Source organism: Panthera onca, chromosome A3 (assembly GCF_046562875.1).
Source record: "Panthera onca isolate mPanOnc1 chromosome A3, mPanOnc1 haplotype 2, whole genome shotgun sequence".
Classification (NCBI taxonomy): Eukaryota; Metazoa; Chordata; class Mammalia; order Carnivora; family Felidae; genus Panthera; species Panthera onca.
Window position 1 is genome coordinate 81,350,946 of NC_138341.1, and position 15,947 is coordinate 81,366,892.

The 15,947-nt window shown below is 46.4% G+C and overlaps 1 protein-coding gene across 9 annotated transcripts in view; it reads right to left on the reverse strand.

Annotated features, from left to right (window-relative positions):
• The window catches only part of TBC1D8 (TBC1 domain family member 8), a 112,037-nt gene that overhangs the window by 23,206 nt on the left and 72,884 nt on the right, over positions 1-15,947 (reverse strand). For 6 of the 9 annotated variants that reach the window (XM_060608752.3, XM_060608807.3, XM_060608769.3 and 3 more), the window contains 6 exons: positions 10,183-10,390; positions 8,360-8,554; positions 7,240-7,419; positions 5,689-5,839; positions 2,715-2,929; positions 1,680-1,797 (listed from right to left, as the gene is read on the reverse strand). In XM_060608752.3, the coding sequence (XP_060464735.1) occupies positions 1,680-1,797; positions 2,715-2,929; positions 5,689-5,839; positions 7,240-7,419; positions 8,360-8,554; positions 10,183-10,390 (1,067 nt within the window). The remainder of the gene's footprint in view (positions 1-1,679; positions 1,798-2,714; positions 2,930-5,688; positions 5,840-7,239; positions 7,420-8,359; positions 8,555-10,182; positions 10,391-15,947) is intronic. The other 3 variants (XM_060608760.3, XM_060608778.3, XM_078444372.2) reach the window with 1 other exon arrangement.

A 15,947-nucleotide genomic window follows, 5' to 3' on the forward strand; every position in this document is an offset into this window, starting at 1 on the left:
ATGACAGATCCCTTTTACCCACTAGAATGGCAAAAATTAAAAAGACAATTCCAAGGACTAACAGGGATGTGGAGCAGCTAGAACTTCTACACTGCTGGTGTGAGATGTGTGACTACAGAATATCTTGCTTTGAAAAACAGTTTCTTACAAAATTAAAAATACATCTAACCTAGGACCTAGCAATTCTACTCCTAGGTAAATACTCCAGAAAACAGACAAACTTTATTCACAAAGAGACTTCTACAGGAATGTGTATTGCAACTTTACTTACAATAAAAAACCTGGAAACAACTCAAATCTCTACTAACAGGTGACTGGATAAACAAATCATGGTATAAATGTATAGTGAAGGGCTACTCGACAATAGGAAGGAACAAATTACTGATGCACCAACAACCTCATGTTATACAAAGGAAGCCAGACACAAAAGAGATTACATTCTCTGTCATTACATTTATACCAAGTTCAAGAATGGGTTGAACTAATCCGTGGTGATGGAAATCAGTATCCTGCCACAGGTGGGGAAGGGGCAGAAGGGAACTTTGTGGGTTATGGAAATACTCCACCCTGCACTGGGTGGTGGTCACAGTGTGCACATTATCACTGACAGTCTGCTGGTCACCGAGGAGTATGAACTGTGCCATTGCAACACCATCAACAGATGACCGCTTTGGCAACTTGCCTCCCGATGTCCCTGAGGTCTGATGAATCTGTACTACCATGTACAAGGTTAAACTGCCTCCCACAATATAAAGTACAAAGGGGAGTACTCAGGCACATGAAGGGAACCAGGAAAGACAGTCTAAAGTGTACCGAAAGACCACTAAAAGGCACCAAGTGGTCACCTCCTTCCCAGCTAACCCCCCCTTTACTCTCAGTGGTCATCACATTCCCTCAGTTCTTTGGATACCAGTCTTCAGAAAGCTTCTTCTTCCTGCCTTGCTCCTACATCCAGTCCTTTGCCAAATTCTGTCTCAAATTCGTTCTTTGGTTTCTGTTCTCACAGCTGCCACCCTAATATTAGGCCACCTCCAGAAAGGGTATCTAAGAGTATCACCAAGCAGAGGCAATTTTTCTGTCACTTGTCCACTAGGAGGTGCTGGACCACAAAATAATGCAAGTTCAAATCAGCCATAAGAAGAAGAGAAGGCATCAAGTGTGTGCCTGTGAGCTGTGGGGTCATGGGTCTGCCCAGAGCCCAGCAGCAACAAATGGACCTTCTCACTATCAACGTATGCAAGTGGTGGGGGTACGGGGGCGTTTCCAAGTGTGCCCTTCAGGTCCAGCCTCGAGGGTCGCCAGCACGGCTCCATATGCCTCCTGTCCTCGGGGCGAAAGGGGTCATCTGTCTGCATGAGCTCCTTGGATACTGAGAGGAAGACCACCCTCTGTTTCCAGGCCACAGGGAAAAACCTCTCTGGTTTTCACTCTTCAACTTGTTTCCTGAGCCTAAGAAATTTTCTTTTCAGGTTATCTCAGTACACCATTTTGCTAGAATAGTGCAGAGAATTACACCGGTTAGTTGTGCAAATTCAAGAGCCAAGCAGGGTTTGTACAGAGACCAGCTGAGCAGCACAGGGGATTTTTTACTGAGAACTGATGACACATGTCTTGGCCCAGGCTCTGTCCCTACTCCCCAAGCACAGAGGATGAGGAGGAAGGGGAAGGAGGCACATTACCAATGACTCGGTGGTTGAAGTAGTCGGGGAGCATCCGCTCACACACAGCAACCAACAGCCAGAAGGCCTCCTCCTCCTTGGCATACAGCAGCAAAACAGAGGTCAGGATGTTCATGGACTGCTCGGGTTCACAGAGGAGGGGACAGTTAGTGACCAAGGCACACAGACACTAAAAACCACACAAGTCAGACTGCAGATGAGAGACCCAGGGCAGCCCAACCACACTGACGCTCATGAGGTGGAATGATCACGTTATCAACATGGTCCCCACAAGACACACCAGGCTGAGTGACCAGCCATCGTCCCGTTACTGTCCCCATCTAGTAATGCTGAGCCTCAGGCTCAGGTCAAATCCAACCATTCTGTATGTTCAAACACACACAAGACATTCACACACTGATTTTGCTTATTTACAGGAAAACAAAGTTTAAAGTCTTCTATTTTCAAATATCAGAAACACCTCTAACCCCGTCTCATGCTGGGGCCGGAGGGCAGGTGTTTTAATTTACTGAGTTTTATTTTGTGCTTCTTTACCACATCCCTGAGTAAACTTCCCGAGCAAACTCAGCAACTGCTCCAAGGACATCTTACCTCCACTTGTGCTTCCTGAAGGAAAGGGACTGACCCCAAACATCTTTTTCCTCCCCAAACGGCACTGATATTTTTTTAAATAATCCCCACAACTTCTGTAGAGATCTAGAAAAATAAAGCTCCACAGAAGGGTTATCAGTGCCGTCCTACAGCGGAGGCCTGGAGGGGTGGTGGAGACAATCTGTCCTACAGTGGACAGCAACTCAGCATGTGCACTGCTCTTTGCTCCAAGCAAAGTTTCTAATTTCAAGTAATCAGCCTGTTTGACTATATGAAGATGATTCCTTCCGCCTTATTTGATACATTCTTTCAGGGAAGGGACGAAGCACAGAGCCCTCACAGAACAGTCAGTACCAGACAGCCAAGAACACCAGGAGCTGAAGCCCAGCAGATCAACACAAGACATGGACTCAACGCAAGACTGCTCCTCACTGCACGCCTCACCTGGCAGTACCCAATTTTAGGGTTCCGGTGGGCATAAGCCGTCAGGACTCTCCTCAAAGCAGCAATTCCGGTTTCATTTTGGAAGGCGGGGTGCTCTGGTAAGGAACGGTGCAGGTCCCGTTCTATCTCCTCCGTCACCAGGCAACATTTTCCCATGGACTCCTCCACCAGATTACCATAGTAACCGGGATGCGAGGCGAGATCAGTTACGGCATCTGACGATTTAAAAGTAATTTTTCAAGGGGGTGGATTACCAGGATAGAGTCAACATGGGGAGGGGGCTTGTCCTGCCGGAAGACCTCAATGGGGTCTCATTACTTGAGGGACATAAAATATTTTGAGACCACACACAACCAAAAGGACTTCATTTCTGCCAAAAATAAATAAAGAAAGAAAATGAAATAATGTGGCTTTTCTAAGAATAACCTTACATAGAGGGAAACAGCTCATACTAGAAATAACTGTATTAATATGTTTTTAGTAAGTTGTATTCTCTTGTAACAGGAAGAGTGGATATGTGGGTGTATTCATACATACAGATGTACACACAATTTTCATATATTCACTCAACAATAAATTACTGAGCATGTATGTGCGAAACATGTACAATTATGCTTAAGTAATCACACAATTATCAAGGAGCCAACAAGCCAACAACAAGAAAGTCTGAGGCCGGGATCATGATGTGCAGGTCGACTAAGCATAGCCCACCTACTGCTGACCTCCCACCCAAGCCTCTGACAGGCAGATGACATCAGGGGTGAGGCATCCATAACACATGAGGATCCCATTCCCTTATCAGCCAGCACCAGGGCACCTGTGCTTCCAGCCAATGGTCCCGCTTGGGCGCTAGTGGCAGGTGGGGCTCCAGTCCTGAGACCAGCCCCACACAGGGAGGTCCCAGGAGAGCAGGGCAAGCAGAAAGGGCCCAGTTCTGCCTTTAAATGCTAGCTAAGGTTTTTTACTTCTGACTGGGTTTAGTATACTACGCTCCTCAACTCTCCCATCTGCTGTGATTCCCATCACATCTGATAAACAACCATTTCGGCACTCCCCTGTCATCAATGCTTAATACTAACAGCTGTCACTCATTACGCAACAGCCTAAACACCACAGCAATCTTTCTGTCAACACTACTGCTTGAAAGGAAAGACAGCCCTTTATGAACTAGCCTTTTTTTTTTTTTTTTAAATAAAACGTGTGTGTATTTTCATTAAAGAGGCAGACGATAAGCCGGTGGCATTAACAGGTGTCACTCATTGGGTGGTAAGATTATGAGTCATGTTACTTTCTTTGCTCGTTCCTCTCTGTTTTCTTTCCAACTCTGAGTAGGGGTTGTTTTTATTAGATACAAAAATACAGAAGGCATTTTTTAATTTTAAAAAGGCCTGTCTTTGGTAGGCAGCTACAGAAACAAGGCAACAGGTGGGGGGGGCTCAGAATGTGAGACAAGGTGAGCAGTGGTAGCAGACCTATCAATAAATGCCAGCAAGTAGGTCAGAAAGCAGGAAATGTGCATCTGGGCACCCAGGGCTGGAGAGGTTATGGGCTTGATTATCTGGGGGAGAGACTGGGAAGAAGGAAGACAGAGGGTGAGGTGGGGTGAGAGTCAGCATGAGGCTGACATGAGAGAGGAATATAAGAAATGTGCAGGGAGAGGCTCCAGGGTGGCTTAGTCGGTTAAGCTCCCGACTTCAGGTCATGATCTCAGTTTGTGAGTTTGAGCCCCACATCAAGCTCTGCACTGACAGTACGGGGCCTGCTTGGGATTCTCTCTGCCCACAACTCAATCTCTCTCTGCCCCTCCCTCCCTCCCTCTCTCTCTCTCTCAAAATAAAAAAAAATAAACTTATAACAACAACAAAAAAAAGTGTACAGGGAAAGTCCAGGTGCCCAGGCTCGGCCTCTGGGAGGCCCATGCTGACCTGAGAGCAGCAAGGCCACTGAAGGAAAGGGGACCTCCTCACCATGCCTCCCGCTGCACCCTGAAAGGAGCAGCTAAGTCACACTACTGGACAACAGGGCCTTCCCTTCCTGCCCGCAGGGCCCCACCTCCTCTACCGAGCCAGATGAAACAGCCACACTCAATGCAGAGAAAGACAAACGCCTGCTCAGCCTGTCTCTGGAGAAGTTGGTCCCTGTCTCTGCGCACCCATCAGTGAGTGTCACCAAACAGCACCTGGGGCCTGAGGCCAGACAAGGTCATCACTGAATGGGTCAAGTGGTATAAGAGGAAGACGTGGGCAGAAGAAAAAATGTCCACAATTGTACCTCTTAGGGACCCTGTGTGTCTTCAACAGACAAGGGACCAATAGAAAGTATGATGGGGGGGGGGGGGGGCGCCTGGGTGGCTCAGTCGGTTAAGCGTCTGACTTCAGCTCAGGTCACGATCTCGCGGTCCGCGAGTTCGAGCCCCACGTCGGGCTCTGGGCTGATGGCTCGGAGCCTGGGGCCTGCTTCCAATCCTGTGTTTCCCTCTCTCTCTGCCCTTCCCCCATTCATGTTGTGTCTCTCTCTGTCTCAAAAATAAATAAACGTTAAAAAAAAAATTTAAAAAAAAAGTATGCTGGGGGATTTATTTGAATGCCACTGCAAGTGAACAACATACACAGATTTTTGTTTGTTTAGTGTATTTCAGAATGCATGTCCTAGAGAGATACTTCCCTTCTAGAAGGTTCTTTACAGAATTCTCAGGACTATGTATAGACTCAACATTATTTTTAAAAGAGAGGAGGTCACTTCAGCCAGATCTCACATTGACCAAGGAGAACATCGCAGCCCAGGGGTCTCAGGCAACTTGACCCAGGTCCCACAGGTACCACAGTAAGAGTGCTGAAGTTCTGGGCTGGGAACATCACAGAAAGAATCTAAAGATGGATGACTTGCCTGCACACACACATTGTTCAGATCTGGGCCTCTGTTCCTGTTCTGCTCCAGAAAGAACTTTTGGCCTCAAAATACCAGAAACACTTACCTGAGAAAAGCAGCCAGAGTTTGCCACGTAAAGACTCAGGGATCCCCATGGCTACAAGCTTCCGGATCTTCTCTGTGCGAAACATACACACGGTTCTGCCATATTCCACAAAGTGGTCATTCCACAGGCTTATTTTTATCTGCTCCCTGGACTGCAAATGGAAATTTTGTTAATGTACAAAGAAGCCCGTCCATACCTTCCACTACAGCCCATCCAGAATGCATAGCAGAGGGATGTTGCCTCTGTTAACAGAGGAACCAACAGTAATGGGCAACTGGGTCAGCAAATATTTTTGAAACACTTCCAGGCACAGAGGATGTAAAGATGAACAACAGTGTACCAGCCCTTGTGGAGTTCAGAGCCCAGCAGGAGGGTTTACACAAATAAAATGCCATTTTCTTGGCAAAGTTGATCGTAAGAATATGTTTGTACAAACACTCAAGTCACCCAAAGCAGATAGGAGGGAGGGGTGGGAGTGGGGGACGTTAGGGAAGCTTCTCAGGATGTTGACAGCAAGCCAGCTGCTGAAACACAGGTCAGCTCAGAGGGCAAATGAGGGCAAGAGGTGGGTGGGGATCATAATTTACCCTGAGCTCTGCCACAACCAGAAGAAAAACTGAAACCTAAAAAAATTACATTGTTCTCATTATCAGAAACAAGAAAGATATCATTTCTCTAGGCAACTAAAAATCCTTTAAAATCATCTGTAGATGGTGGGGTCTGGGTAGCTCCATCGGATGAGCATCTGACTCTTGATTTCAGCTCAGGTCATGATCTCCTGCTTTGTGGTTTGAGCCCCTTGTCAGGCTCTGTGCAGACAGTGTGGAGCCTGCTTGGGATTCTCTCTCTCCCTCTCTCTCTCTCTCTCTCTGCCCCAACCCTGCTTGCACGTACATGCTCTGTTGCACTCACACTCTCTCTCAAAATAAATAAACTTAAAAAAAAATTATCCCTAGATGGCTTTTTAAGCAAGAGGTCCATAGATACCCCTGGCACATGGGTCCCAACGCAGCTTCCTTCTAGCCATCGTATCTTTTAAGAGTACAATTTCTAGCCCATTCACCCTATTGTATGTAACATTGCCCTTACATTCTCCCTACAAAGAGGATGAGTATAAATAAATGTAATAGAAATATCTTCAGTCCAGTAAAACTACAGTATAGGAGACCTTTTGTTCCAGGAGAGAAACAAGAAACATTGTAAAAGGAACCCACACAGACACCACTGGGTAAGAAGAGAAACACTTGTTCTGTATCTGGAAGAACCCACAGAGGACAGCACTGATGGCTCTATAGGTCACATGGCCAAGAGTTTCGTCAAAGAGCCACTTAATAGGGCAGGTAGGAAAGTCATTGCCCTTGGTCATTTGACCACATCCTCCATGTATCCAGATGTGCCCAGGCAACTGGAATCAGCTGACCCCCTCCCACTACTGCCAAAGAGGAAGAGGGAGGGGCGCTAGCCGCTGGGGCTGCACGGCCACCCGCACCACACCTGCTCTCCCGAGGCCTGCGGGGCTGGGGCTCAAGAAGGCAGAGCCATGCCACCCACCATTCGCAAGTCGGGGCTCTGGCTGCCTGACTGCTGGAAGACAGATATCAGGGCCTCGGGGTGCAGGCGCGGGCTCTTCTCTTTTTCACTTTCCTCACTATTTTGAGAGGACACCATTTCAAGATCTCCAAACTTGTGGTCACCGCACATGCTTGTTGAATGAAACACAGGTGAAGTCTGCTGGAAAGAAAAGGAGGGGAGCCAGAAGAAAGTCACCGCTTTACCTATGGAAGAGTCTTTGTTTTGCCTTTGGAGGCATGAAGATAACATACTTAAACATGCCTATTAATGACTCAAGGGAAACAGACTAACATTAGACCCAGCAGATTTGATCCTCATTGTGCTTTCCCGGTAAGGCTGCTCACACACACCTAGCATGGGTCCAACAGGGAGCCAGCCAAGCACCATTTCTTGTATGCTTCCAGAACTGAGGATGTCAATCTTCAAAAAACAACCCTACGGTACGGAGAGACTATCTCCTTTCCTCCCTCTCACTGCGTGGGTAAAAAGAGGTCAAGCAAGAGAGGGACGGGTGTGTAACAACAGGAGACAAGGCCCCAGCAGATCCGGGTCTGTTTTACAGCTGTCCAACCTTAAGGACAATGTAACGTCTCTTTTAACAAGTTACATCTGCTCCCAAATAACATCCAAAGTCAGGTGGGGGGCACTGACCCTTCCAACCTGTGAGGGGGTTGTTCACTAACCTGCGGGTCAATTCCCCAATCAAACCCTCCAACCTGTGAGTGGTGCCCTGTCAATCCCTTTGCCATATGGGTGTCTCCCACCAACCTAACATATGGAGGGGTGCCCATCAGATCCACTCACCTCTGCTGAGGGGTGCCCTATGAACCCCTGTAACCTGTGAACAGGGGGCCCCGTTAGCCCCTCCAACTGCTCATCTGCATGGGGCACCCTCGGACCTGTGTAGCACCCACTCAGGATCCCTCGAGTATCAGAAGCGATACAGTGTCTGGTACACAGGTCCAGTCATCTCTTACACACTTCTCTCATACCCAAGTAGATTAGTGTCACGTGCACACCCTTTAGAGATCACTGCCCTGGAGGTGGTGAGGAAAGAGACCTTCATTTTATAGGATCCCACTGTTTCTAAGGATCATACCATGTCTTCATCTTGGGAGGTGTCATAATGCACGGGGTGGTTGGCGTGCACCCGCTGCAGCCTCACGAGCAGGCTCCCCACCAAGTTATCTCTGTCCTTTAGCTCAATGAACTGGAAGGCCATCTTGCTCCTGATGCTGACAATGACGGGATTAGGTAGCAGACTTGTGTCCTCCATCTTCTCAATGCTCACCACCTATTGCAAAAAAATTATACACAAAGGTGCAGCAAGAGAAAAAGGAGGGCACGCATTTCAGTTACATATTTAGAAAATATCATGTGCTAGAAAGTAAAACCAAGTAACTTCAATAAGAAACTGATACAAAGGTTAAAAAGTGGTAAGGCAGCAAGCATATTCACAAGAGCCAAAAGGTCAAAATAACCCAAGTATCCATCAGCAGGTGAACGCAGAAACAAAATGTGCTCTATCCACACAAGGGAATATTACTCAGCCTTAAATAGGAGAGAAATTCTGACACCTGCTACAATACGGAATGAACCTTGAGGACATTATGCTAAGTGAAATAAGCCAGACACAAACAGGCAAGTGTTGTATGATTCCACTTACAAGAGGGAACTAGAGCTATCACATTCAGAAAAAGAAAGTAGAGTGGTGGTTGCCCGGGGCTGTGGGAGGGAGGATGGGGAGTTAGTGCATAATGGAGACAGAGTTTCAGTTTGGGAAAATGAAGAAGTTCTGGTAATGGGTACACAATAATGTGATGTATTTAATGCCACTGCACCGTAACACTTAAACATGGGTGAAGTGAGGGGCACCTGGGTGGCTCAGTTGGTTAAGCATCCGACTTCGGCTCAGGTCATGATCTCGTGGTTCATGGGTTTGAGCCCCATGTTGGGCTCTGTGCTGACAGCTCAGAGCCTGGAGCCTGCTTCGGATTCTGTATCTCCCTCTCTCTCTGCCCCTCCCCTGCTCATAGTCTCTCTTGTCTCTCTCTCTCTCTCTCTCTCTCTCTCTCAAAAATAAACATTAAAAAATTTTCTTTAAAAAATGGGTGAAGTGCTAAATGCAATGTCATATATATGTTACAACAATAAAACAAGTACATACGTAAGACAACCCTTGGATTTCTTGCTCCACTCCTAAGTAAGAATATTTGCAAAATGAAAACAGCTAGAAAATGACATGGAGGGAGATCACACAAATGAAAAAAATTTGAGTTTTTCCAAAGAGAAGTGCTTAGAATTTGGAAGGCCTGGTATGAAACAAGAGTTGCTGTTACTGTCCCAACAGACATGCCTTGAAACCGAAGGACTGGGCTTATCAGATCCAGAAGTGGCCGCAGGTTGCCTTGCATTTCCGGGAACACAACTGCAGAATTTTCTAGGAGGAAGGGACCTGATCCATATTAAAGGCAACACTTTTTAAATGTTTAACTCAAGTCCCAGGAGGGTATAAAAGCCAAGCAATCTGACATTTTCAAAAGGTGACGCTTTTTTGTCAGTTGTTTTTTTGCTTTCCCCATTTTTGTGAGTGAAAGGGGTGGATTCATTCCTAAGGGCTGTTGGAAAAGCTATAATTGCTAGGCATGTACTTTCTAATGAGAACTTTATCAAAAACCCTGAGGTGAGAGTGTTTTATTCTCACCAATCACTTCTATGCAAATTTCAGGTGGCTGTAGCAACGACAGAAAAAACAACAACCAAATGAGTACTGGTCAAATTCAGGCCGTGCTTCCCCCCAGAGGCCCGTGTTTAGCTGGCCAAACCCTGCTGGCTGAGCACCCCTGCCTGTGCCAGGTCCCACAGTGACCATGGGCTCAAGGATAAAAGGTGGGCTTGGGAAGCTCCTGCCAGGGCGGCTACCTCTCTGAGCGGGAGGATGACATTACAGCAGCCGTCTTCCTTGCTGGCGAAGCAGATGTAACGGTCAGATGTGAACATCCGCCCGACGGTGTGACAGCGACTGAACGGCGTCCACAGCGAACAGTCCACAACTGCGTGCAGCTTCTCTTGCCTCGGCAGCCTGAAGAAAGCCCGGAAGAACTCATTCTGTGCTCTGGCTTCAAGGTCCCTGGCAAAGGAGGGACAGAGAAGAAGAAGAGGCAGGAATGGTGACTGAACACACTGGAGTACAAAGAAAAACCCTGTGAAACCACTCACTGGCATAGCCGGATATTGAAGTGGATGCCAAAAGGTGCTGAGCCCCTCCAGGTCCTGTGTGGGTCATTAGCGTGCACCCCACTTCACAGCCAATCTTTGGAACGCGTACTCAAGGCAGAAGGGGCTGCCCCTGCACAAAAGTATTATGACAAACTCACAGACCTTCCTTCCTGGTTTGAGTAACATTGTGAATTACCATAAAACAATGAAAAATCCAGTATCCAAAAGTCAGATAACAACAAGGGTTGACAAGGATGTGGAGAAACTGACACCTTCGCACACTGCTGGTGGGAATGTGCAGCCACTTTGGGCAACAGTCTGGCTGTTTCTCAAAAGGCTCAACATGGAGTTACCATAAGACCCTGCAATTCCCCGCCTAGGTATACACCCAAGAGAACTGAAAAGGTACATCTGCTGAAAACCCTGTACATGTGTGTTCACAGCAGCATTATTCATAATAGCCGAGAACTGGCAACAACCCAAATGTCCATCAACTGATAAATGGATAAACACAACATGACAGGGCCACACCATGGAATATTACTCGGCCACACAAAGCAAAAGTACAGACACATGGTACAACATGGGTGAACCCTGAAACCTTACAGATACAAAAGACTACACACTGCCTGATTGCATTTATATGGAATTTCCAGAATGGGCAAAACTCATAACCACAGAAAATAGATTAGTGATTGCTTAGGGCTGGGGATAAAGGGAGAAGTGGGGAGTGACTACTCATGAGTACAGGGTTTCTTCTTGGGGTGAAGAAAATGTTCTAAATCAATTGTGGTGATGGTTGCACAGCTCTGTGAACAGACTAAAAAACCACTGAATGGACACTTTAACAGGGTGAATTGTATGAATTATATTATGAATTAAATGTATGAAGTATAGCTCAAAAAAGCTTAAAAAAAATTTAGATCTGTGCGGGCATATAGTAAGTGCTGAATAATCATTAACTATTATTACCTTTAAAAAACAAATCCAGGGGCACCTGGGTGACTCAGTTAAGTGTCCAACTCTTGGTTTCAACTCAAGTCATGATCTTACAGTTCATGGGATCAAGCCCTGCATTGGGCTCACAGTGACAGTGTGGAACCTGCTTGAAATTCTCTCTCTCCCTCTCCCTGTGCCCTTCCCCCTCTCATGTACACACTCTCTCTCTTAAATTAAAAAAAAAAAAAAAAATCCTTCTAAATAAAAAAAATCTAAGTAAAGTATCGCCAGAGAGAAGCACATCAGTGTCACATCAGTACAGACAGCAGAGAATGGTGGTGAGCTAGGGGAGAGATCCTACCCCAGGGAACCCCCACCAAACCCCGATTCTTGGCTGTAACATCCAGTAAAGCAAGAAGGCAGCCAAATCACAATGTTTAAAAATACTGATGAATGTATGTCATACCCCAAAATTCTAGGAGAAGGGAAATTCCACTGTACAAAGATAAAAAATTTTCTTTGTGGGGCGCCTGGGGTGGTTCAGTCAGTTAAGCATCTGACTCTTGATTTTGACTCAGGTCATGATCTCACAGTCATGAGATCAAGCCCCACATCGGGTTCTGTGCTCAGCTTGGAGCTGGCTTGGGATTCTCTCTCTCCTCTACTCTGCCCCTCTTCCACTCATGTTTTCTCTCTCAAAAAAAATTTTGTTTTTCTTTGCCACATTACATAAGAGTTCTTTAACTTTGTCTGATATAATTAGCACTATGCTCAAAGTAAGGAATACGAACTCTTGGCTTATTAGCTGTGTGACCTTAGACACACTCCTCCATATCACATCCTGACATCTGTAAAATGGAAACAATAACCTTTCTGCTTCAAGGGATCCCTGCAAACATAAAATGATGTCCACAATATTGAGAAAGCAGGTTAGAAACAGTATCTACAGGGGTGCCTGGGTGGCTCAGTTGGTTGGGCATCAGACCCTTGGTTTCCATTCAGGTCATGATCGCATGGTTCATGGAATCGAGCCCTGTGCTGGGCTCTGCACTGACAGCTTGGAGCCTGCTGGGGATCCTCTCTCTCCCTCTCTCTATGCGTCTCCCCTGCTCACATTTGTGCTCTCCCTCTTTCAAAAAAAAAAAATTAAAAAATAATTAAGAAAATAAACAGCATCTACAGTATGACCCCATTTACATAGATTCTATATAATTTGCAGAAGTGATGTGTAAAAAGACTTTGCCTAAAATGTTAATAGCAGTTGACTCTTCATTGTAGGATTTCCACTTTTCATTTTATTCTGCTTAAACTTTCTACCTGACCACATATTGTTAGCTTTTTAAAAATTATTCCATTTTCTTTTAGGAAAAGAGAAACTTTTTAAATATTGCATAAAAGAAAAGTATGAAACTCTGCAGCCTGAGTGATCTTTTAGACACGTGCCCCCCTCACCAGGGCCATGCTTGCACACAGATGCCCCTTCTGCCCCTGTTCTCGTTCCCAACCCAGTCCTTGTTTTCACACCATCACACAACTCTCTTCCCAGAGACACCCCACCCCCCCCCCCAACCCCAGAGACGGGCAAGTGCTTGGAATTTATTATCAAACCCTCACAAAGAAAAGATACTTACATGTCCAGAAAGTCCTCTAGGTACAAAAAGAAACTATATAAATTCCAAGATCAAGATGGGTCCAGTTACTGCAGGCCAAAGCTACAGTTCCTTACCCTGCAGTGCTGATATTCCACAGATGGCTGTTTCCAAAGGAGCCTACACTTGCTCCACAGAGGAGCCGGGAGAACATGGGAAAGCACCATGAATGCTCTAGAAATTCATGTACTAAAGGATGGAAGGCAAGGCCCCTCAAGATCACCCCAGTTCCCTGAAAGGAGGAAGGAGACACATACATTCAACACATTTACACTGGAAGACTTACATCCTTGTCCCCAAAGCATGCTGGCCAGGCTGGCTGTGGTGAAAGTGAAGCCAGTGCAGCCTGTCTGTACTTATCTTACAGATGTGGCTCCAGCCACCACTGAATTCACCTGTTGGCTATTCTTCCCTAGAAGCACAGAGAGAGGGGATAGAAGGACTTTTTGTATTTACTTTGCATCCAGCTCTTCAATTTAAGAGTTAAGGTGCTCAGTTATCTGATGTTTCTATTCAGTACACCTGCTGCGTCAGCCAGTTCAGCCCCTTCTCCATACTACACACCATCTCCATTCTCCTTTCTGGGCTGTTCCCTGTCACTCCAAGGGTCCATCTCTCACACATTCAGCAGCCGGAGACCAGTGACCTAGCATTACAAGACAGAAAGCAGCAGGAGGGACTTCTGAAGTCATCTTCCTTCCTTAGAAAGTTCTCTTCCAATTCTACTTCTAAATATGCATTACATGTATATATGTGGTATTTAACTTTCCGACATAACTGAGATGAAGACCAGCAGCTTGAGAGATGAGTAGCACAAGCCCTTTATGAAGCTCAGAGTAAGACCGCCTCATCCCTTGGGTCTGTTTCCAAGCAGGTGATAGTTGTGATGCTAAAAATGCCAGCTCATCTTTCTGAAGAGCACCAACAACAAAGCCTGCTGGCCACAATTTGCCTTTCAGACCTTCTACCACTTACTAAATGTTCCCACTTTTCCTCCATAGAGATGACCAACAGACACGGGTCATAACCTACCATTCAGAAAGCACTAGCTAAGCTCGGGCCTGAAAGCCACAGCAGAAGTGCCCCCAGAAAGACGGAAACTAGCCCAGGAACCCCAACAGTATTCACCAGCTCTTGTCCACGGTGCTGGTATGTGCCGGCCAAAGTAACTGCTCCAAGAGAAAGCTACAGTGGATAAGAGAAGGGGAAGGTGCCACAAATCATCCTGTCTTAACACATGTCATTGTATGAGCCCGGAACCACCTGGAAATCAACAGGGGTTCATCAGAATATGGAGCAACACCAAGTTTGCTGTTAAAGCTGAAATTAATATGTGCAATCGTGCATGACAACCATGCAGACAATTCTAGACTATATACAGACAATTTAAAAATCCAGACTTGGGGTGCCTGGATGGCTCAGTCGGTTAAGCATCTGATTCTTGATTTTGGCTCATGTCATGGTCTCATGATTCGTAGGCTTGAGCCCCACATCAGGCTCTGCACTGACAGCACAGAGCCTGATTGGGATTCTCTCTCTGCTCCTGTCTGCTTCTCCCCCACTCCCACTTAAAAATAAATAAATAAACTTTAAAAAAATCTAGACTTAATTTCTTAGACCTCAGACCCAAGAAATGAAGGGGTAGGTAGTTCTTTTGTTTTCTGCAAACCTAGAATTAGGTTTTCCCCTCCTAGTTTAGATACAGGTATGAAAAACAGGTTTCCCCTCTCTCTTACTCATCAACATTTTAGAATGCTTTAGGGAAAACCTGTATTAGGCCTTATACACAAACTCTCCCTCCCTCATTTATCACTCATGTACATATACAAACCTACTGTGTGTCAGCAGCTCAGAGCTTCTCAAGGTCAAATGCTTCCCCAAACTCAGTCTGTGTGTCAGGCTGGGGCAGATGGGCTCCCCCATTAGCTCAGGGTGTGAGGACTTCCTATCTGTGTCCTCAACAGGAGGCCTCAAGCACCATCCCGGCCCTGCTGGAATATCTCAGTCCTCTGCAGCCAGTCAGCCCCAGAAAAGCACATACAACGATTTCTGGAGGCTCTTAGTTAACATACTTGCCCACAGACCCACGCCCAGCTCCTCTGAAACTCTGGAATATACCAAGAACCAATAATGTAGAAACAAGGCAGAAAGGCCAGATACACTATGTCTCCTCAAAGCCCAAGTCTGCACATAAAACACTGTGTTTCTCCAATGTGTGTTTACTTAAAACACCTTTCCTCAGCCTTCCCCCAAGAGCACTCCGGAAACAGAAGGAAAACACTGCCCTGCAACATCTTAGGCTGGGTCCCCTGGGCACAGTGGCGGCATGATCGGCCCTCAGACAACAACCAGTAGCGTGGAGGTGGACTCAGCTGGTGCCTGCAGTGCCCCATTTCTCTGAAAATCCAGCCAACGGAGCCCCGACAGACCAGGGCCTCAACGACACCGGCATCCAGAAGGCTTTTTCACACTCAGGGCTCCTGCCTTTGTCCCGCCCCAGAGAGAGCCACCTAAATGACCTGCACAAGCTCAGGGCAGCTAGGGCTCTACAGGGTCGGGAGACGCAGGCCTTTCCTGGTCAGGTGGAAGCTGTTTGGGACTGCATGAGCCCCAAGAGATGTCAACTCTGAACTAGAATCACAAGGGCTGAAAGTTGAATAAATTACAGAGTGAGCCTGGGAATTCTGAATAGGGACTCAGGAGAAGAGCAGAAAAGGGAGTGAATCTAGGCAGGAAAGGCCAAAGGTCTGACAAGCCAGGCTGGGGAGCTGAGAATCAGCCAGGCAACAGGGGATGAGGGCTTTTTTTTTTTTTTTTTTAATTGTTAAGGCTTATTATTATTATTATTATTTACTTGGGGAGGAGGGAACTGGGGAGGGA